This window comes from Mobula birostris, chromosome 17, assembly GCF_030028105.1.
Source record: "Mobula birostris isolate sMobBir1 chromosome 17, sMobBir1.hap1, whole genome shotgun sequence".
NCBI lineage: Eukaryota > Metazoa > Chordata > Chondrichthyes > Myliobatiformes > Myliobatidae > Mobula > Mobula birostris.
The window spans coordinates 22,843,842-22,867,148 of record NC_092386.1 but is presented as its reverse complement, the minus strand read 5'-3'; the positions used below and the strand labels follow the sequence as shown (position 1 = coordinate 22,867,148).

Here is a 23,307-nt window from a genome sequence, read left to right as displayed (position 1 = left end):
CTGCCACCCAGCTTCGTGTCATCCGCAAACTATATGTAGTAGTAATCCAGAGGAAACACATGTGGTCAAATCACAAATGAGAGAAAATCTGCAGCTGCTGGAAATCTGAGCAACAGACACAAAATGCTGGAAGAACTCAGCAGACCAGGCAGCATCTATGGGAAACAGTACAGTCCACATTTCGGGCCAGAACCCTTTGGCAGTGCTGCCGAAACATCGGCTGTAATTTTTTCCACAGATGCTGCCTGGCCTCTGAGTTCCTCACAACACACATCAAAGTTGCTGGTGAATGCAGCAGGCCAGGCAGCATCTCTAGGAAGAGGTACAGTCGACGTTTCGGACCGAGACCTTTCGTCAGGACTAACTGAAAGAAGAACTAGTAAGAGATTTGAAAGTGGGAGGTGGAGGGGGAGATCCAAAATGATAGGAGAAGACAGGAGGGGGAGGGATGGAGCCAAGAGCTGGACAGTTGATTGGCAAAAGGGATATGAGAGGATCATGGGACAGGAGGACCAGGGAGAAGGAAAAGGTGGGGGGGGGGAACCCAGAGGATGGGCAAGGGGTATAGTCAGAGGGACAGAGGGAGAAAAAGGAGACAGAGAGAGAAAGAATTGTGTATATAAATAAATAATGGATGGGGTACGAGGGGGAGGTGGGGCATTAGCGGAAGTTTGAGAAGTCAATGTTCATGCCATCAGGTTGGAGGCTACGCAGACAGAATATAAGGTGTTGTTCCTCCAACCTGAGTGTGGCTTCATCTTTACAGTCGAGGAGGCCATGGATAGACATATCAGAATGGGAATGGGACGCGGAATTAAAATGGGGAATTAAAAGTTCCTCCATCATTTTGTGTATGAAACACACATAGTCATAGGGCAGGCTATGTTGGTGCCAGAAGCATAGCGAGACTTGCAGGCTGCCCCCTGCTCATCCTTAAACTGTACTCACCATTGATGTATTTCACTGTATGATTTGATGTACATTTGACAAATAAACCTAATCTTTCTTTATCTTTATTAGTAAATGAGAATCTCACATTAAATGCGTATAACTTAAATCACGGTAAGTTCAATATTTTCTCTTAATGGGAATAATATGGAGTAACTACAGTTAATTATTCTATCGTTACAACTACAATTATTGTCACAGCTATCACAATCAAGTCCTGTTTCAGCACAACAGTTTACGATTTCTAATGTAAATATAAAAATTTAAAAAAAGAATAGCATGCATCAAGACTTAAGGCACCTGAAATTTAGTAGCCAATGATTTCTAAACCAATTTCAAATGATCTCTTCATAACTGGTTGCTGCAAGAATTTATTCATCTTCATATTCCTTTTCATACTTATTGTCTGGTAAAAACATCAAAAAAGTCTAAAACTTTGGAGAAGAAATGTCGTATTAAAAAACATGCATGTGCTATTAATAGAATTTCATCTTATTCTGAAGTTTGCCTGAAAGCATGTGTCACCAGGCTCAAGGACAGCTTTTAGCCCGCTGTTATAAGACTATTAAATAGTTCCCCAATATGATAGGATGACCTAACAATATACTTTATTATAATCTTGCACCTTACTGTTTACCTGAACTGCACTTTCTCTGTAACTCACTTCACACCCTGCTGAGTATCCCCAGTACTTTCTGTTTTACTTCATATGTCCAGTATCTCTAATTTTTAAATTTTCAATAGAAGCTTCGTCTGTCCATACTGTATGTGTCACTATTTGTCTACATTATAATCGCCTACAAACTCTGAAAGAGTACTTGTGTAGAATAGAAAGATCAAGAGTGCTTCGTCAAATAAAGTGTTATGTAAATGCAACACTAAATTGTATATGAAAAGATTCATGTATAAATCAGTATATTCAGTTTATTTTCTTATAATGTTTCTCCAAAAGATTGATAAAAATCAAACACTAAAAATATTGACATATCTTGTAAATTGAAAATATCAAATGTAAATTATAAGGTGACAGACTCTTACACGGTAATGTAAAACAGCAAAATTTCCAATTCTATTTCACCCAGTAAAATCTATTTTTGTTTTGTAAAAATGCCCCATGTCCCTCTTTAAAGGCACAACTCATTCAACCAAAGCAATTTCATTGATACAAATTCATTACGTACCTTTTAAAAATTGTAATTTAAAAGGTAATATTTTGCAGTTATACATGGTAGCAAATCCCTGTAAAATACTATGTATTCAAAAAATAAAACATAGAAATCTATGATTTTATAATATTTTGATTTTATAAAATAAAGAAACCCAAAAGTACACAGATTTTCAACTATATAGACCTATTCCTCCTACCACAATTGTTTAGTTATGCACCGATCAATAAAATGCTTCCCAGAATTATATTTAATGAATCATTAAAATTAAAAAGAGTGCAATTTGTAAGTATTCAAAAGTGTAATTGAATTTGACAAATAACTGGAATGGTAGAATTATATCCCCATTCTAAAATATATAAGTATTTTTGATTTGCACTGGTAGATCAGAATTTTTGCTGCATGGTATAAAAATAATTTTATTAATTGCAAGAAATGGCATGAAATCACATTAATTGCTTCATAAACATACATTTAAAGTATGATAATGTACCTGAAACAACATGGAATTTTGTTAGAGACTTGATATTGCTCAATATGCAATGATTGTATACAATGAACTGTAGAGGAGCATTTATTGAAATACATTTTTATATGTAATCACACAGAAGTACAATTTTGGCCACTGTATAAATGAATTCTAAATACAAGTCAAGACTGCTTCATGCATAACCTGTATAAATGTAAATGGGCATCATGTAAAAATAATTTTGATTGATAGTTGTTGCAACTACTGTACAGATCGCCAATTATCACTAATTTGTGAATTCTAACAAAAACCAGAATTCTGATAACAAGTCAGTGTAACTGGAAATACAGTTACTATCAATGACTATCAGTGTTGGCATGTGGCCAAGTGGTTAAGGCATCGGTCTAGTGATCTGAAGGTCGCTAGTTCGAGCCTCAGCTGAGGCAGCATGTTGTGTTCTTGAGCAAGGCACTTAACCACACGTTGCTCTGCGACGACACTGGTGCCAGCTCTATCGACCCTAGTGCCCTTCCCTTGGACAACATCGGTGGCGTGGAGAGGGGAGACTTGCAGCATGGATAACTGCCAGTCTTCCATACAATCTTGCCCAGGCCTGCACCCTGGAAACCTTCCAAGGCGCAAATCCATGGTCTCACGAGACTAACGGATGCCTATTCTCAACGACTCATCTTTTCAAGGTGAACAGCAAGAAAATGACATAAAAGGAAAATCTATAGCCTTTTGCTGTTTAATGTTTTTACACAAATTTGAAATTTAAAAATTATGTACTTAATAAATGTTATTGTACAAAAATGACACAGTAAAGCGTATGAAATGTGCAACAAATCCCCTCCCAACCAGAAAAATAACCAAGAATATTCAACTTGTGTAGAATAAAAAGATTAGAAAGATCAGGCCGGGTTAAATTTAGCCAGTATCTGCTTTGTTACCCCCTTAATATGGTGCCTCTTCAATAAAACATTGAGGTACACAGACAATATCATTTTTTAGTATTAGCATAGAACATATTTTACTGACATTAGCAGACGATGACAGAAGTAGTTACAGCAAAATACAAATGTCGATATACATACTATACCAATTGGAAGAAAAAGGATCATGTTGATTTGCATTGTTTAAGAAAGTCTTGATAATATGAGATGATCATTAAATAATTTGAATGTATATTAAGCGAAAATAATTTGACAGCATATATCAAAACAGAATACTTTCAACAAAACCAAGCAATTTAAAACTTAAGTTCAATTTCATGAAGATTTTCTTAATATAAATCCTCAAAACAGAGAATGTGACAGAGTCAGTAATGATATTTTTAATATACTCTATTATGTTAGGTCAATACATTCAAAAGGTCATCAAATAATGGAAAATAAAAAACAGAAAGTTTCATGCAGAGAGGAACCAAAAAATGATCCCTGGATTAGAAGACTGAGTAACATAGAAAGATCAGATATTCTAAAATTCATTATATTTTTTCTTGAGGACAGAGAGGACAGTTTACAGTAGTATAAAGATATTAGATGATAAGGGAAAAGATAAATTCATATGGGTAAAAACAAACATTTGACTTTTTAATGAGTTAAAAAGAACTATGCTTTTGTAATTTATGTGTTCACAAAATTCAAACTTTAAAATATAAAAGTTTTGAGATAGGATTATAAAACACAGGCAAAGAAAACAGTACAGCAAATTATAATCCATTGTGTAATTGTAAGGCACATAATCACAGTGGCAATTTTAGATTAGAAAAAACAGCTATTCTAATATATTAATAGCAGAAAATGTATATTTTACATATTTTGTAATTCTTAGTATATGACTAGATGTCATTAGAATTGACCTGTGGAAACATTGCACTTATCCCATCTAATCAAGTAATGAGACAGTATTCTGCAGAAAACATTAATTCTGCACCATAGAGTAGTCCAGTGTTTTTTCTAAAATCTTATTTAAGTTTTCATCTTGGGCTCTTAACCCTACTTTATTCATGACAAATTTCAGAATTTCTTGCACTCATAAGATAATATTTTCTCTATAAAGTAATACCTTGTGTGAATGGACATAATTAAATTTTTGGCAGCGCATTTTTCTAAATGTTATGAACCAAGCATTCAATGCAATAGCTAAACTGTCCTTAATAATGTTAAAGTTAAATGATAAAATTTTAAACTTGTATAGATTCTCTCTGGGGCTCTTTACTTCACTGAAATATGGACAATATTTTATTGAATTAGGCATGAAACAAATCATTTAACCTGAGAAGTACATTACTGTAAGGAAGCAGTTTTTTTTGGCCTCAATTATTTTAGTTTTTTTGTTGTATGATAAGGACTTTTAAACTTTAATAATTTCATAATTTTTCCAAAATTAAATTAAAATATATTTTTACCATTGGTCTTTGTTGAATCAGTAGGTTTGACATATTCACCTAATTTTTAATGTGCTTGTAATATTGCAACTCAATAATGTGCACAGTATATTCTTCAACATAGATCATTTAGCAATCGGAGCTGTTACATAATCATCTTAATTGAATTCTGATTGTTCTTATCTCCATTGGGTTCAATTCTATTTTGCTAGTATTATATGGATCTTGTGGCGTATGCATCAAAGACAAGGTCGATGGAGTTAGGCGTTGAATGTTAACTTCTCTAAAGAGATTGTGCAAGAGAATCTGAAAAACAATGTTTTAGATTTAATTGAGTAGAAATAGAGTTTTATATCATTGTAGTCTTTTAACACATCTCCCTCAGAAACAGGAATTCTAAATAAAAGATATTTTTGATATTTATGTATTCCAATTCTTTAACCATCAGAGGAATGATAATCTTCAAAAATTCATTTCTATATGGAAGTTGCTTTCAAAAAAGAACACAACCATTCTAAATGTAGAAAATTAACTTACTTAATTATACCTCCTACTCAATTACAGGCTGAAACTCTCTGGTCTGACATTCCCTGCCTATCAACCCTGCAGCATGTTTTTAATCTGTAGTACAGATCTGTGCTAATTAATTCTGACTAAAACTTAACTGAAATCTAAAATGAACTATGATTTGTACTAATCTATAAATAATATATCTGTACAACATATGCAATCTCAATTGACAGAGATCTCAGCTAACAGCATTTCTGACGTACAGAAATTTTGGGTTACGGGCGGTTCTCAGAACCCGTGTGTAACCTGGCTCAGGAGATAATCAAGGGACAATTTCACTGGTCTGGCATCTTCTGTGATCTGGTACCAGTGAATTTCCACCTGCGATTGATACCCACGTGTTCAAAACAAGATCACCTACCTTGCCTTTTGAAGTAGAACAAAACAGCCCAGTGTTTTTGTTTAAAAATCTACAATCAAAACCTTTTCTGTGGATAATCAGGGCTACTTCATCTGATGGGCTCCACTCATCCTGAAATGAAAAAATAATTTTTAAATGATTCAATTTACACATTTTATGTGATTACATGAATATTTTAAGACAGTAAAAACTCCAAATGAAGAAATCAGTAGAATTCCTATTTCTAGAGTATATTTGGAAACTGCAGGCCAGTTAGTCTAGCATTACTATTACTATTTAACTATTTATGGTTCTATTACTGTTTATTATTTATGGTGCAACTGTAATGAAAACCAATTTCCCCCGGGATCAATAAAGTATGACTATGACTATGACTATGATTAGCTTTTCGGAAAATGCTTGAGTTCATGATTATGGAAGTAATAACACAGCATTTAGAAAAACTTAACACAAGTAGGAAAAATAGATTTGTGAGAGGGAAAAATATGATCAACATGTCTTAAGAGCTTTTTGAAGATATTATAAGCAAGAATTATAAACAGGACCCAATCGGTGTAGTATATTTGGAGTTTGAAATAGTTTTTGTATGATGCGACATAAAAGCTTACTGCAGAAGATAGGGCTCTTAGAGTAAAACTGGTATGGACATAAGAATAATCAACATAGAGCAAATAAGGGATAGCAATAAATAGGTCAGCAAATTGGAAAGCTGTAACCATAGAGGTGGACAACAGAAGGTGCTGGTTAGTTGGTACTTCTTAGGATATTATCACCATGTTTATACTCATTTAAATAGTCAAAGATTGAAACTTCATGGTCCTTCAAGATCTGCGTATTTAAAAATAAAAAAACTGAGTGAGCAATGTTGAAAGCATATACAATGTTGACCCAAATGGCAAGAGTAAGGAAGTGTCATTATTTTCCTGAACTTTTGAGAGAGAGACCACATCTAAAGCAGTAAATTGAGTTTTTGGTCTCCATACTTGAAGGAGGATACACATACTTTCAAGAGAGGTAACAAAAGTTCACAAGATTGATCCCTGGGAAGAAGTAAGATCCTCTGGAAGTTAAATGGATGAGATGTCATGTCAGTGAAATAAACAAGATTCTCTGCAGATGTGGGCCTCTGTACCTCCCTCTGCAAATGGATTCTTGACTTCCTCATTGGGAGGCCATAGTCAGTGCAGATCAGAAATAACACCTCCTTCTCCTCCTCACTAAAATCAACATTGGCACAGCTCGAGGATGTATGCTTAGCCAGGTTCTCTACTCTCTCTACACCCATGACTCTCTGGCTCGGCATAGCTCAAATGCCATCTATAAATCTGCTGATGACACAACTGGTGGCGTACAGGAGTGAGACCAACTGTTGAGTGGTGTCGCAACAACAACCTTGCACTCAATGTCAGTAACACCAAGGAATTGATTCTGGACTTCAGGAAAGGGAAGTTGCGGGAACACAGATCAGTCTTCATCGAGGGATCAGCAGTTGAAAGGATGAGCATTGAGTTTCAAATTCTTGGCAGTCAACATCTCTGAAGATCTACCCTGGGACCAACATAATGATGCAATTACAAAGAAGGCATGGCACTGGCTATATTTCATTAGGAGTTTGAGAAGATCTAGTACAGCATATCATCAAAGGCTCTAGTGAGGCTCTAAAGATGTACCATTCTAACTGGTCACATCACTGTCTAGTATGCAAGGGCCACCACACAGGATTGGAAAAAGCTGTAGAGTAAGCTTATCCAACTCAATCATTTGCCTCCCCAGCACTGAGGACTTCTTCAAAAGGTGATCCTCAAAAAGGCAACATTGATCATTAAGGACCACCATCAATCAGGATGTGTTCTCCTCTTATTACTATCATCAAGGAGGAAGTACAGGAGCTTGAAGCCACACACTTAACATTTTAGGAACAGTTCTACCCCTCCACCAACAGATTATATATAAATTTCTTATTGTAATTTATAGTATTTTTTATGTACTATATTGCACTGCAATACTGTCACAAAACAACACATTTCACAGCATATTTCAGTGATATTAAACCTGATACTATTCTGTCTTAACAATGTAGATCCTGCAAGAGTATACTTCCAGGAGGAGGACTACAGAACTAGTAATCTTAAGAAACAAAAAGGAAATTCTTTGTAGATTGTGCATCTTCCAAATTCTCTACTCCAGAGAGCTGTTTATCCCAACTACTGACCCACCCTAAGTGTAAGTTGCTATGACTTCTACTCATTCCCAACTGTCTAGCCTAGTTGCCATGGTATTTCTGCAGCTTTCTAACTGGTCTATTGTTCTTGCATTTCTGATTTTGCTGTCCTTGCCGGAGGAAACACCCACACATTCTGATCCTTCCTTAGGGTATGGTTTTCATCTTATCGAAGTTTAAGGAACACAAGGTATGTTGTGCCATAGATATAAACATTATCAAAATAAAACAAGCAATAGATTCATAGGTTCATAAGAGTTTTGCTGCACAGGAGTAGGCCTTCCAGCCCAAATGAACAATGCCGACCAAATACTTATCTATCCCAATTCCATTTGCTAGGTTTGGCCCATATTCCTCTCATATTTTCCTTCTCTAGCTATGTTTCTATGAATTTTATACGATCCCTGTGCACACCATTGGTTATAGGTCTCCAGTCTGAAAAGCAACCCTCCACTACCACTCTCTCTCTCTGCTATCACCAAGTCAACTTTATATCCAAATTGCTATCTCACTCTGAATCTTGCATATTCTAGCCTTCTGGACCAGCCTACCATGCGACTTGTCAAAGGTCTTGCTAAAGTCTATTTTGATAATGCCCATTGTCCTGTTTTGATCAATCTTCTTGATTGCCCTCTTAAAAAAATTACTAGGTTAATACCCAACAATATTAGGTTGCGCTCTGCCTCAACAAAATTTCTCATTCCCTTTGGACCTTTGAATAAAAATATTTTCCTGGGATTCTTTTCTCGATGAGCAAATGTCTTTTTAAACCTCTCCACACTTGTAACGCTACTATGACACTGTAATTTCCTTTGGGATCAAAAAAGTACCTATCTATACCTTAACCTCAACATGATTAAGAATTACAATTAGAAGATCATTAAGATTACTTTGATTATTCACTTAGCTGGCATTGCCTCATCTGTCTCTGCTCTTTACCACCAAGCCAGAACTTCCCAAAAGCTTTACTCTGTAATACCCTTACAAAGTACATTTTACAGATTTCATCCTTATTTTGCCACTTGCCATTCCTGAGATACTCTTTTCCATACGACTTGCCTCCTTCTCCCAAATCCTAGCCCTGGCTTCTATGCCAGCCGGTAATGTAAATGGTTTTCTCTCTCCTATAGTATTGGCTTCTCTTTAAATTTGTAATCATAGCCTCATTCCTCCTGAATCACTCAATCAATTTCTGCGTTGTTGCAAATTACTGCTCAGTCTCCTTTTCCTCTCCAAAATCTTTGAATGCATTTGCCTCCAAAATTAGCACCTAACTTTCCTACACATTAATGCTTAAACCTCTTCACCTGATTCCCATTGCTATCAGAGAAATAAATAACTAGAGAATTCTATTTTCACTTTGCTATATTGAAGGTGCTATAATAATCCAAGTTGTTAACTATTTCTGCAATGAATAAGTTTCTATGAAATATACAACACTGTGCAAAATTCTTAGGCGTATATACAGTATATAGCTTGGGTGCCCAAGACTTTTGCACAATACTATATATTACATCTTTCCAGTCATCAAATAACACTTAATATTACTGAGCTAATACAAAGCTAAGTGCTCTTATTTTCGTTTCCCAACCACCTTCCTATTTTAATCAATATATAGAACTGTGCAGAAGTCTTAGGCACCCTAGCTATATATATGTGCTTAAGGCTTTTGCATAATACTGTATGCCATGTACAACAGAATCTTGAAACTTATTAATGCTTGGAATAATATCAAACATCAAGGTCTTACCTTTCCCTGTATTGTTCTAAGGTTAACTATTTGCATATCACATGGCATGGATGAAGAAAGAGGACTAAATAAGTTCAAGAGTGGAGGGATTCCATCAACATTTAGGTTCACAGCCATTGGAATGACTGGTTGATTCAGGTAAGATGATGTCTTGTGGCTCAACAAAGAGGGATAACTCATTGCCTTATTAGCTTCATCCTGGTTAAAAATAAAAAGATTCACAATTCAAAAAAAAGGCACATCTCTCACTATCAACACAGCAAGAAGAGTAAAACCTAAGCAATTAAAAATATCTAAAGAACATTTATCTGGAATTTTATGGGGAGTTATTTGGTGGGACCGTAACAGGATACCCAGTGAAATTGTGTAAACATCTAGAAAGCTGATTACTCAATTTTTCATCAAAGGATTTATCGGTTTCAGTATCAGTCAGCAAAAAGCACCACTACTGACCCAACATGTTAAATTTGAAAAACACTGCCACCAGAATGGAAGGAAATGAAAAAAAAGAGAGATTAAAATATATTTGATCTCTGTCTTGCAAAAATTAAAAATTTAACTTTTGTAGCTCTAGAGTCTTTCAGAGAGAATGATTTGCTTTCATGGTAGATACCCTTCACATATTACACACTGTTACCAATGTGTTAATGAAACAGATTGACTGACTGAAAATTGGGCAAACATGAGGCCAGCAGCAGGTAAAAATGAAGGTGAGGCGCCATGAACATTCTCATCTGTGTAAATGATACAGACTGCAAAATGTGTAGAGGTGTTTGAAGTCATTTTCATACAGAAATGACAAGTGGATGATTCTCTTGAGCTCTCTAATAGCCAGTCTTCGGTCAATATTAATGAGTTAATGAGTCCAAAGAGAAAAGTCCTTTAAGTGCCATTAAGATTAATGCATCATTGGATGCCCCTGCATTTGTCCGGATTCTTCTATGCATTAGCCTTTCAGACACAGGGAGGATGCAAAAGAAATAATCACATGATGTTAAGAAGTGTGGCACTGTGAGATTCAATTTTACTTTCCCCTTTCCCCCTCTTCCCGAACATTACAGCCTGCAACATTCACCTCCAAATCTTTTCTACAGTGCGCAATTCTTGCTGCTGTCTGTAAGGAGTTTGTACATTCTCCCAGTGACCGCTGGGAGTTCTGGTTTCCTCCTACATTCTAAAGAAGTACAGGTTAGTAGGTTAATTGGTCATGTGTGTAACTGGGCGAGCTTGTTGGGCCGGTAGGGCCATTTTGAAATTCAGAATTTTTCAGATTTCAGAAAATTGATAATTATATTATATTGATAATTAACCTGTCTCAGTACGGTGGAATTTAGAACCCAGGGCAGCTCCAGACCTACGCACATCCTCCCATATATTTTAAATCATCTCTAGATTACATATAATACCTAATACAATGTAAATGCTATGTAAATAGTTGTTATACTGTGTTGTTTAGGGAATAATGGCAAGAAAAAAAGCCTATACATGCTCAAACAGCGAGTGCTGGAGAGAGAACTCCCAGGTTTTCCTGATCCGTGATCTTTTACAAATATTATTACAGTTTATTTATAGAGTAATATACTGATAAATGAAATAGTGGGATAATTATAGACCATAAATACACAAGTATATTTTATTTCCAACAAAAACATTCAATAAAACATAAAAATATACAGCTTCAAACGAACTGAATCAAACACATGGTGAATGACTTGTTGGAATAAATGTAGAACGTAAATACTCTAGGACATATACAGGCTCAAACTAAGCTAATTACGTACAGGTACCTCTAGTTAAGTTGCATTGTGTTTGGCAAACAAAGCTAAATACTCTACAGGTACCTGATGGGCCAGGAACAGGATTCTCAAACTATAAAGCAGCACTACGACAGACAGCGTTTTTAAAGACTTCTTCAAGTGTCATCTGTCTCATTAACATAGGTTTATGTCTAAGCAATCTCTCTTTAACTGAGTAAACTGCCATAATCTCTTGCTCACTGATAAGTGCACTTTGTTCAAGGCCAGCAATTAACTGATCACACATTTTCACCATATCGTCATCAGCCGTTGTTAATGTTTTTCTAGGAACGTAGTGCAAGTACAAAGCTGTTTCATCAGCATTGTAAGTTTGTTCAGGACTAAGGTTTTCATCAGATATTATCGTGGCAAATTCATCAATGTAATTTTCAGCTGCTTCATGATCAGAGACGCTTTTTCACCACAGATTTTCAGATATTTTACACCAGGACGCTTCATAAATTTCTGCAGCCAACCCTCTGAATATTTTCTGCTTTATTGATAATGATAGATGCTTCCTTCTCTTTTTCTCATTGTTACCCAAAAGGGTATCTGCAGCTCTTTTTGACATTTTCACAGTGAAATTAAACACAAAGTCAACAGTGAACACAAAATATCAGCGAAAAGCAAATGCACGTGTAACCAGTACCAGCGCTGAGCCACAACTGACGTCTGGCAGCCTATGCTAGCGCTGCCACATCACACCTGAGTGACATCAGCTGTTGGGTGCCAAACAAGCCTTGTTACGACACGCTCCACATTCCACGAAAAAAACTTTGGTTTTCGGAGCTTGTCAGATTTCAGAATTTCGGATGAGGGATTGTGGACCTGTATCTCTAAATCTAAACCAAAATCTGTGGAGCTTCCCAACTCTTGTATGTACTGAGTGTAACAAAAGCAGCTCTATGAACAGTTTATCCCTCCAGACCTGCAGTAACCCATCCATAGAAATATCTAATAACCCATCTTGGGCCTTTTCCTCTCTGTACTATTATTTGTCACCAGTGCTCAGTCAAAACTGCAAATAATTTACATTTATATACAGCATTTCACAACACCAGAATATTTCAAGAAAACCTAAAATCAGTGAAGTCACTCTTAAGTGCAGTCACTGTTTTAAAGATTGTACATTGCAAATCCCAACAGCTGTAAGATATGGTGGCTCTGGTTCTTCTACTTTTCAGATAAACATTGACTAGTGCACTGAAAGAATTCTTATGTACCTTTTCAAATAATAAAATTGTTTTTTTTAATTCACCACCATATCCAACGACAGCCTTGAATTACTACCTATACTGCAGCAGTCCCTCAATACTTCATTCAAGTAGTCTGAAACACTTGCTCAAGTCTCCAGAGAGGGATGCGAATCGATAGCTTTGTAACAAGTTTTATCACAATTGACAAATGACAAATTATGGGCCTAAAATTGCAGTTGCCAACTTGAGGGATTGGAACAGAGCTCTGACCCGCTTTCAATTAACGTCCCAACACTGTTAACTATTTTGAATGTTTCAGACAAAGGTTTGTTTCATTCCTGGCACCCTGAGTAGAATTACAGATCTGGTATAAAGACATCATACAAATATTTTCTAAAATATATAGTTCTGAGGAAGGGTTGCTGACCCAAAATATTGATTGTTTTCTCTTTCTACAGATGCTGCTTGACGATCTGAATTCTTCCAGCATTTCTATGTTCATTTCAAATTCTAGCATCTGTAGTTTTGTTTGTTTCCATTCAAAGGTTGGCTGTGTGCTCTTTCTGTTTAGACAATTCAATTGTTTTCTCCTTTCTATGGCCTTCACAGCACTGGGTTCAGGTAGCTCACAATCATCACTGATATTCAGCACTGATTAAAACATAAATAAAAATATGTCCAGTATGTTTTCAATTCACACATGTCTTATGATTACCAAAAAAATATAAAGAAAAAGTAACTTAAAATTTATGCTTTAAAACATTCCATTAGAATTCTTTTTAAGCTTCAATAAGAAAATACTTTGTGTAATGTACATCTTTTAAATAATCAGGAAAACAATACGGAGGTTGCATATCTAATCTTACCAAATTTGTTTCGATTCTTTTTTCCAATAAAAGTCTGAATAGACTGGCTGTGACTTTATTATCCTTAACACCTTGCCCTAGGCCTCGATTGTCATCTTGCATCAGTCTGCGATCCATTATGACTTCCAGCTGACCTATTACAGTAACATACAGATTTGACCATTCTCTAATTGCACTTGCACATTGGATGTAATTGGAATCACTGAACTTAGAGAACACCAGAAATATACTAAGCAGCTTAGCAAAACTATCTGGCAGCATCACCATAAATGAAATACAAAATTAGACAAAATTATGCATTTTTAATGGATTATGTATAGGATTCCTACAAAAGAATGCAATCTACATTACATTTCAAAGTGAACTATTTATATACTTAAACAGTATTAATTATTTACAGCATTTTTTTTACAAGTCTCTTTAGATCCCCGTTTAAATTCTTCAATACCCTCCCTGATGAGCAAAAAAACACACGAAAAGAGGATTTTGGAGAGAATGACCATAACTTATAGTTTTAAAGTACTTATGGAAAGGCATAAGGATGGTCAAGAAATTAAGGTCCTCAAATAGGAGAAAGCTGATTTCAGTATCATTTGATTTGGTAAAGGTAGACTGGGAGCAGCTACTTGCCAATAAGTCTGCATCCAACAAGTGACAGACATTTAACAGTAAATAATGAATGTTCCCTTTATGATTAAAGGTAACGTTAGCACCTCCAAGGATGCCTGGATATAAATGATACTAAGGATTGGTCAAAGAAACAAAAAAGGAAGCATATGGCATGCATAAACTGATCAAAGTGAAGAAGATTCTCAGGAGAATAGCAAATACAGGGGAATACTTTTAAAAAAAAAGAAATTAGGAGGGTAAAGCATGAACACAAAATATACTAGATTAGGAAAAAAACCCAAAGCATTTTATTACAGGTAAACCCTGTTATGGTGGTGGTTGTGGCCTTAGAAAATGCTCTGTATTGTGATTCTGTATTATTTGAAGCTGCACTATCTGTGCATACTACAAGAATTGAAAAAAAATTAGTTTTATTTTTTATTTAACCACATAAATTCCATGAGAGTGAATTTTATTGTGTACCTCAAAATTTTCAGTTGCGAATTGTGAACTCTTACATAAAGAGCAAGAGGGCAACCAGGGATAAAGTAGGATCCACTATGTACCAAAATAGTAATCTGAATATGGAGCTAGAGGAAGCAAGTGAAGTCTGAAATGAACATTTGTCATTTGGTCAAAGGAGAAGAATTGGGGGAAGAGGGCATCAGGATGGTTGCTACAATTCTAAAATATGTTATCATTAAAAAGCAGGCGTTAGATGTCCAGCAAGGTTCAGTTCGTATAAATCCATAGAGCTTAATTAGATGTATTCCAACTGCTCTGGGAGGCAAAAGAGGAGATTGCTTGGGGCATTGACAGAGGTTTTTTAATTCTTCACTGGACAGAGGTGAGGTGCCAGTTCACTGGAGAGAAGGAGAGGAAATACAGTAGCTTTATTCAACAAAGGCAGCAGGAATAAGCCACGTGAGTACAGTAATAGGGAATTTATTGGGGAAAAAATCTGAGAGACAGGATTTACCTGCACTTAAAAAAGCAGATTAATCAAAGATGGGCAGCATCGTTGGGAAATGCTGTCTGACCAATATTTGAATGTGCTGAAGAGAGCAGTGCTGTTGATGTAGCCTAAGGCCTTTAACAGTGCTCCATTTGAAAACAGACCCAAAATCTTAGAACCTATAAACATAAGGCAAGTTGGCAAACTGGATTCAAAATTGGCTTGGTATTAAGCTGCAGAGAGTGATGGTGAAGTGTTGTTTTTATGATTGGAAGCTTGTGACCTGTTATCTATTGTAGGGAATAATGTGGGATGCTTACATTTTGTTAAATATGGCCCAAGAGATATTGAGGGACAGCGGGATTTTGGTGTACTAGATGAGAGTTCCCTGAAAGGAACAGCAAAGATGGCAACGAAACTGAAAAAGTATAGGGGACACCTGCTTTCATTAGCTGGGGCATGAAATATAGAGCAAGGAGGTATTACATTAGGGAGTAGAACTGGTACTTTTCTTGTAATTTAACTTTCCTATACTTGATTGTATTTTATATAATCAGCTATATAGGTAAAATTGTTCAGTAATTGTGGTGTAACTGCTGCTGCATTTTTCTAGAACCTTCTCAGTTTTTCTGCAACAGGTGTCATGCCACTGGAACCTAGTTATTTTATAGAGTAATTGTTATCACTGAAATGTTGTTATTTCTTTTAGTCAGAGCTGGTTTTTGTAGAGAATGTCCCTCATTTTCTTTGTTTGTTCTTTGCTCTTGTAACACTTAATAAAATGGCCATAAACAACAAGTTTTATGCCTCATTGTTGATTTCAGAAAAATCTCTGGAGCGCAAAAACACCAGGATCTATCAGAGGTTATGGTACAAGTTTATAAAACTCTGGTTAGGTTACATTTAGAGAAATGTTGACAATTCTGGTCAGCTGACAATTAAAAGCACATAACGGATGCAAAACAGGTTGATCAGGATGTTATCTGGGATAGAGCATTTTAGTTATGAAGAGAGACTTGTTGGAATAGAGGAAGTTGAGAGAGGTAGACAAAATTATGATACATATAGATATTGTAGATAGTAGGAAACTTTTGCCACTTTTGAAATATCTAAAATTAGAGGCAGTAGATTTAGAGAAGGCAGTAAGAGGTACGAAGAGATTTGAGGAAGAAATCTCAAATCCAGAGGGTGCTTTGAGCATTTTGCTTGAGTAGATCGTGAAGATAGGTACTTTCACAACATTTAGAAAGTATCTCTCTGAGGCATAGAAGGCTACAGGTTGGTAAATGGTAATGGAATGGATGGATTCTTCATGGTCAGCAAAAACATTGTGGGCTGGAGGCCCTTTCCTATGCTGCATTACTCCACTTCTGTATCTCGTTTACTGATCTCTCTGATTAATATCCAGATACTCAAGCTTCCCCATGACTATTAACTTCTGTTTATTTAGTTATTTCCCAATGTGTCTTCAAATTTTTCCTTTCACTTCCCATCCATTACAAGATGTTCTCTTGATGGATCCTCTGCAGCTTAATGTGAAAAAGACTAAGGAGCTGGTGGTAGACCTGAGGGGGGCTAAGGCACCGGTGAGTCCTGTTTCCATCCAGGGGGTCAGTGCGGACATGGTGGAGGATTACAAATACCTGGGGATACGAATTGACAATAAACTGGACTGGTCAAAGAACACTAAGGCTGTCTACAAGAAGGGTCAGAGCCGTCTCTATTTCCTGAGGAGACTGAGGTCCTTTAACATCTGCCAGACGATGCTGAGGATGTTCTATGAGCCTGTGGTGGCCAGTGCTATCATGTTTGCTGTTGTGTGCTGGGGCAGCAGGCTGAGGGTGGCAGACACCAACAGAATTAACAAACTCATTCGTAAGGCCAGTGATGTTGTGGGAATGGAACCGGACTCTCTGACAGTGGTGTCTGAAAAGAGGATGCTGTCCAAGTTGCATGCCATCTTGGTCAATGTCTCCCATCCACTACATAATGTACTGGTTGGGCACAGGAGTACATTCAGCCGGAGACTCATTCCACCGAGATGCAACACAGAGCGTCACAGGAAGTCATTCCTGCCTGTGGCCATCAAACTTTACAACTCCTCCCTTGGGTCAGACACCCTGAGCCAATAGGCTGGTCCTGGACTTACTTCCTGGCATAATTTACATGTTACTATTTAATTATTTATGGTTTTATTACTATTTAATTATTTATGGTGCAAATGTAATGAAAAGCAATTTCCCCTGGGATCAATAAAGTATGACTATGACTGTTAGGATGGTTAATCCTTTACTATCTTTCATCTCTCTCCATAATGATTCTATCTTTGTCTTCTCTATAAATGCATCACTTTCTTCTATTAGAAATGATGCAATTTAAAGTAAATACTATTACCCTACCTGTTTCCCTCTCTATCTTTTCTACAATTAATGCAATGTTTCTCAGTCTAAGTTTCTGTAGTTGTGTCTCAGAAATTATTTTCGTTTTTTCTCTCTCCTTAAAATCTCTCGTTTGCTTTTTATATCACACACAATTTTTTTCATAGAAGAATTTTAAGGGTTCAAAAGTTATACAATTGGGCTCAAAAAGGGGTAAGGGTATGGGACAAAAGTGGAAGGAAGTGCAGTCAGCATCTGTTATTTGTACTGAGCATCTTGCTTCTATGCTGCAAGTATCAATTCATATGCAACACTCTGCTCCAAACTCTTCCTTGTTTGGCTCTTCATTTAGAGGCAAAAATCTGTGAATAATACATACCATTCTTCAGACTAGCGACTCCCAAGGACTGAGCAGAATGCAGGGTCAAACGAACATCACTGTCCTGTATGTATGCAGTTGTTGTAAGAGGGTAAAAATTTGCTTGAAGAGGCAGTTTGCTCAAAGTCTGCCTAGCCTGCATCTGAGATGGAAAATTAAAGAGTCAGTTTTGATAACCTATTCTTTTTCAGTTCACACCTTTCACTAATAATATATTAAAAGCAATATGAAAAAGTAATTCCTTCATGTGTATTTTTGGCATGTGCATCCAGAAGAAGTGGCCAGTTCATAGATATTGCATCGAAGTTTTACTTAACTGACCACTGAAAACCTACAATTTTTTCACAAAATAAAAACTGAATTTCTGTTGCAGCTGAAAATTGCAACATCAATTTTGTTTTTGTTTATTGATTACATATGCAGTCTAGGAAAATGGAAACAAGAGAGCATTCCTGGAGTTAAAGAAAATAATCCAGCCTATTATCAGCCTTTCAGTCATTAGAGAAGTAATGAAAGGTATTGTTGACAGTTCCCTCCATTGGGTATACTGCAAAGTATACCATACAATGCATTGATTTTGCCAGGATCAACCTACTCCTGATGCTTCTACATCTCTGTTTAAAAATGGGCAAAATAATTAAATTCCTGAGGTCGGTTCGCTGTGATTGCCTTTGATAATAAAGCAAAATTTGTCCATATGTGGAATCAAAGAAGTTTCTGCAAATTTGAAGTTAGTGAGAATCGAGGCAATAATACACCATTGAATGGAGTAAAGCTTAGAATGAAGGAAGGTAGTTCTGATTGCCTGCAGCTCCAGAACATTGCTGAATGGATTCTACAAAATCACATCCTACATTCAAACACCATGGGCTGCAGCATCAATAAACTTCCAACTATCTTACTCCCAAAAATAATGCGTTCAGAATTCATTCAGATCTACCCAGATCATGCCCAGATACAGCAAGATTGGCTAATATTCAGGCATGGGCTAGGTAAACTTCAATCTACCAGTGCAATGCAATGGCAAAAACCCACAAGAGTGAGCTTGGCCATGACCATTTCAGATTCAGAATCAAGCTTATTATCCCTGACATACAGTTACATACATTTGTTGTTTTTTGTGGCAAGAGTACAGTGCAATAGATAATATACACTATAAATTACAATAAGAACTATGTATAAAAATTAAATTGTGCAAAAATAGAGAAAAGATAGTGAGGTAGTGTTCATGGATTCATTGTCCATTCAGAAAGCTGATGGCAGAGGGGATAAAGCTGTTCCTAGAGTGTTCAGTGTGACTTTTGACTTCCAGCTGTATTAATATGTCTCAAATTCCCCATTAGACATAGTTTGTGCTATAGACTTAACTGGATTGCCTTTGAAAATAATGCCATGACAAAATATTAGGTGATTCTCTATCCTCTTGGCAGGTACCTTCGAGAAGAAGTGATATTAACTCCTGATTGAGTAGAATATTGTCAATTTCAGTCTATCTATTTTACTATTTTTAGTCAATCTGCTACAATTCACTATGGGTCAAAGGAATTTTTAAACTAACAGGTTGCTTAGAATCTGCAAAAAAAACTTATTTTCTTTTGCAAATAATGCTAAACAAAGGACATACTTTGCATTACCGTTTCCTTAATGGGGCCTTTACAGTCTGATAGTCTACTAAGTTTCTGCAAAGTTAAGACTGATTTATACTTGTGCGTCAAATGTACGCCGTAGGTACAGCATAGCCACGTACCCTACGCTGTACTCTACGCTGAACCCTACGCCGTAGCCTAACGCGCACCTCTCCCAAAATGTAACCATGTGTTGTGGCGATGAAGACCGAACAACTGTGATTGGTCCGCTTGGTAGCATCACATTTCCTCCTATGCTGCAATAGCTTCCCACTGGGCGACTGAAGAGCGGGGAAGGAACTCTGGCTTTAAAGCTAAAGCTTTACAGACCTCCGAAATTTTGGTGGACCCTATGTTTGACGCCAGTTTGTAGCTAGCTGCTACAGCCTGTTGACTTCCACCTGAAGCTAATACTCGAATGGTGATTGCCAGTCTCTGAGTATACTATGCGTACACTGATGCAAAATAAATGGTTGGAGACGATGAACCAAATCATCAAATCTACCTGCCAACATCCGAAAATATTTGAAATGCATTTCCTTGTCCATGTCTCTCAGTGGCCAGACAAGCACAGAAAATTTACCCTCCTTCAGTTTCAGTCGCCATTGTTTGAAGTTTGAGTTTCTTCATGCTGAGTTTCAACACAGTGGCATAGAAACCCCACCGCCAACTAGTGTTTTGGCGGTGAATTGCAGAGTGATGCAGACACACTTACGCACAAGTATAAATGCTCATAACGGCGTAGCCCACTTGCATAGGCTACGGCGTAAGCTAGTACACACAAGTATAAATCACCCTTTGGAAATAACTTACAGATTCTGATATACACAAGGCACTTCCACATCAAAACTAACTTTGGCACAGCTTTTATTTAAGAAAAGACATAGGAGCAATATCAGGCTATTTGGCCCATTGAGTCTGCTTCAGTATTCAATCATGGCTGATTTATTTTCCCTCTCAACCCCATTCTCCTGCCTTCTTCCCATAACCTTTGACACCTTTACTAAACAAGAACCTACCTACCTCCGCTTTAAATATATCCAATGACTTGGTCTCCACAACCCTCTCAGACAACAAATTTCACAGATTCACCATCTTCTGATGAAAGAAATTCCTCCTCATTTCTGTTCTAAAGGGATAGCCTTCTATTCTAAGGCTGTGCTATCTGGTCCCAGACTCTCCAACTATTGAAAACATCCTCTCTAAATCCACTCTATCTTGGCCTTTGGAGGGCTGTGGAGGCCAGGTTATTAGGAGTATTTGAAAAGGTAGCAGATAAATACTGTAAGAATAGGAAATTTAGGGCAATGGAGAAATGGCACAGAAGAAAAGAAAATTTATCTAAAAAATATTAAAAGCAGAGCAGGCTTAAGGGGCTAATTGACCTACTCTCATTCCTGTTTTCTTCTGTCATTATGTCTTCATGTGCCTAGCTTCAGAAACATTTGGAAAATTATACTTCAGTCACACTTCTTACTCTTTTTTCTTTTACAAATTAATATATGGGGTTCACTCAAGAATATATCAACCAAAAATCAAATTTGTTTCTATTCTGTGACATTCTGCAGTACAAACCACTTTCCCCAATTTTAGACCATAACACATAAGATATAGGAGCAGAAGAAGGCTATTCAGCCCATTGGGTCTACTCTGCCATGGGCTGATCCAATTCCTCCAGTCATCCCCACTCCCCTGCCTTCTCCCCATACCCTTTGATGCCCTGGCTAATCAAGAACCTGCCTATCTCTACCTTAAATACACTCAATGACTTGGCCTCCACAGCTGCCTGTGGCACAGATTTACCACCCTCTAAGTAATTTCTCCGCATCTCAGTTCTAAATTGAATTCCTTCATTTCTTAAACGACACTACTGTAGCTGCCTCAATCATTTCTTCTGGGAGTTTGATCCATATACTCACCACCCTCTGCATGAAAAAAAATTGCCTAACAAATTTCTCCTAACTTCATGTGTGCAATACAATGCGAATTCCAGTAGCTCCAGATCTGATTCCTGTACAATAGCAATGACCACATCCAACTTGTTAAAGGAAAGTTGGGCAGCATGGTAGTATAGCAATCAGCATAATGCTATTACAGCACCAGCGATCAGGGTTCAATTCTTGTCACTGCTGTAAGGAGTTTGTATGTTCCCCTCAAGACAGCATGGGCTTCCTCCCATATTCCAAAGATGTATGGGTTAGTAGGTTAATTAATTACATGGGTGTAATTAGGTGGCATGCACCTGTTGGGCCAGAAGGGTCTGTTACTAAATCTTTAAAAAATCCTAAGCACATACAATACTCTTTTTTTTCTATCTATTTGCTAGGCTTTGCTCTCCATATGCTTACATTTTATATATAAACAGAAAAAGGTTGGAACTACAGCAAGCTTCTGGTAACATCTATAGAAAAAGGAAGTGAGATTAATGCTTCAAGTTCATTAACAGGAAAGCCTGTAGATACTTCAATGCAAATTAATAGTAGATGGAAATCTAATCTATTTCCCACACTTCTGATGAAGGATCCTGGACATGAAACGTTGACTGCTTCTCTTTCCACAGATGCTGCCCGACTGGCTGAGGCTTTCCAGCACTTTCTACTCTTGTTTTCAAAAACCCATTGTCCTATTTCTTTTTAAAGTGATATTTTAGGTAGAGAGAGAAGTAAAGTTGTTTCTTTTCTGGGATGAGTCAACAGGTCCAGCGCAATAAAATAATGAATTTGCTCTCAATCCCTGGAGTCAGTTTTGCAATCAGTTGATGTGTTACAAAAAACAATGTGGGTAAAGCTCAGCAGGTGAAGCAGCATTTGTGAGGCAGAAGGTGTAAGTCAACATTTTCAGTCTAAACCCTGCATCCGGACTTAGAGGGAAGGGAAAATATTATCAGTACGTAGCACTACAAGGGTGGTAGTGAGATAGAGGCAGGTAGGAGCCAGGTGAGGAGGGGATGAAGGCTGGATGGAACCAGTTGTGAGGAGGAGAAGGCAAAGGTGAACAAAGGGAGAAGAAAACTAAGTAGACAGGTGAGTGCGTGTGGGAGAGCACCCGGGCTGTGGGTTACCTGAAACTGGAAAAGTCAGTGTTCATATCTTTGGATTGTAAGCTACCCAAGCAGAATCTGAGATGATGTTCTTCCTCTCCAGAGTTCTGTTTTTTTTTTGCTCCAGATTCCAGCATCTGCAGTCTTTTTTGTCTTCAGGCTGATGTGTACCTTAACTTGTCATCCCAAGGTCCCAACAGAAAAATTATGAATCTTAACTCTTGGATCAATTAACCAACACCTTTGACATCTCCAAACAATCTGTGTAATATTTTGGTCCCAATAACTTAAATGTGCATTGAGGTTTCAGTTCAAACTAATCTACATATTATGGCTTTTGCGTTGCCAGGGAGGAGGCCAAATATGAAAGCAATGCTATTCCTATTCCATGGATTGCTGTGGACCATCATATTACTCACAGTAGATCCAGGTAATACTTCTACTTTTCACAGTGTGCATTCATGATCTGAAAGACTGGTAAACCCAGACTCAAAAGAAGGTTTCATAAAGGATATGGAAAAGGAAAAAATAAAATTGCAGAATCAAATAATTTATACTCTTTATTCAAAGAGCTAATGCAGGTGAGATG

The 23,307-nt window shown here is 36.9% G+C and overlaps 1 protein-coding gene across 2 annotated transcripts in view; it reads right to left on the bottom strand.

Moving 5' to 3' along the window:
- Positions 1–1,858: 1,858 nt before the first annotated feature.
- The window catches only part of man2a1 (mannosidase, alpha, class 2A, member 1), a 117,976-nt gene continuing 96,527 nt past the window's right edge, over positions 1,859–23,307 (bottom strand). Inside the window, exons 18-22 of one of the 2 annotated variants that reach the window (XM_072281377.1) lie at positions 18,054–18,195; positions 13,733–13,866; positions 9,875–10,072; positions 5,904–6,014; positions 1,859–5,278 (exon numbers count right to left, since the gene is read on the bottom strand). In XM_072281377.1, the coding sequence (XP_072137478.1) occupies positions 5,126–5,278; positions 5,904–6,014; positions 9,875–10,072; positions 13,733–13,866; positions 18,054–18,195 (738 nt within the window). In that variant the 3' untranslated portion in view covers positions 1,859–5,125. Of the gene's footprint in view, positions 5,279–5,903; positions 6,015–9,874; positions 10,073–13,296; positions 13,518–13,732; positions 13,867–18,053; positions 18,196–23,307 lie in introns of those variants that run through there. The other variant, XM_072281378.1, reaches the window with a different exon arrangement.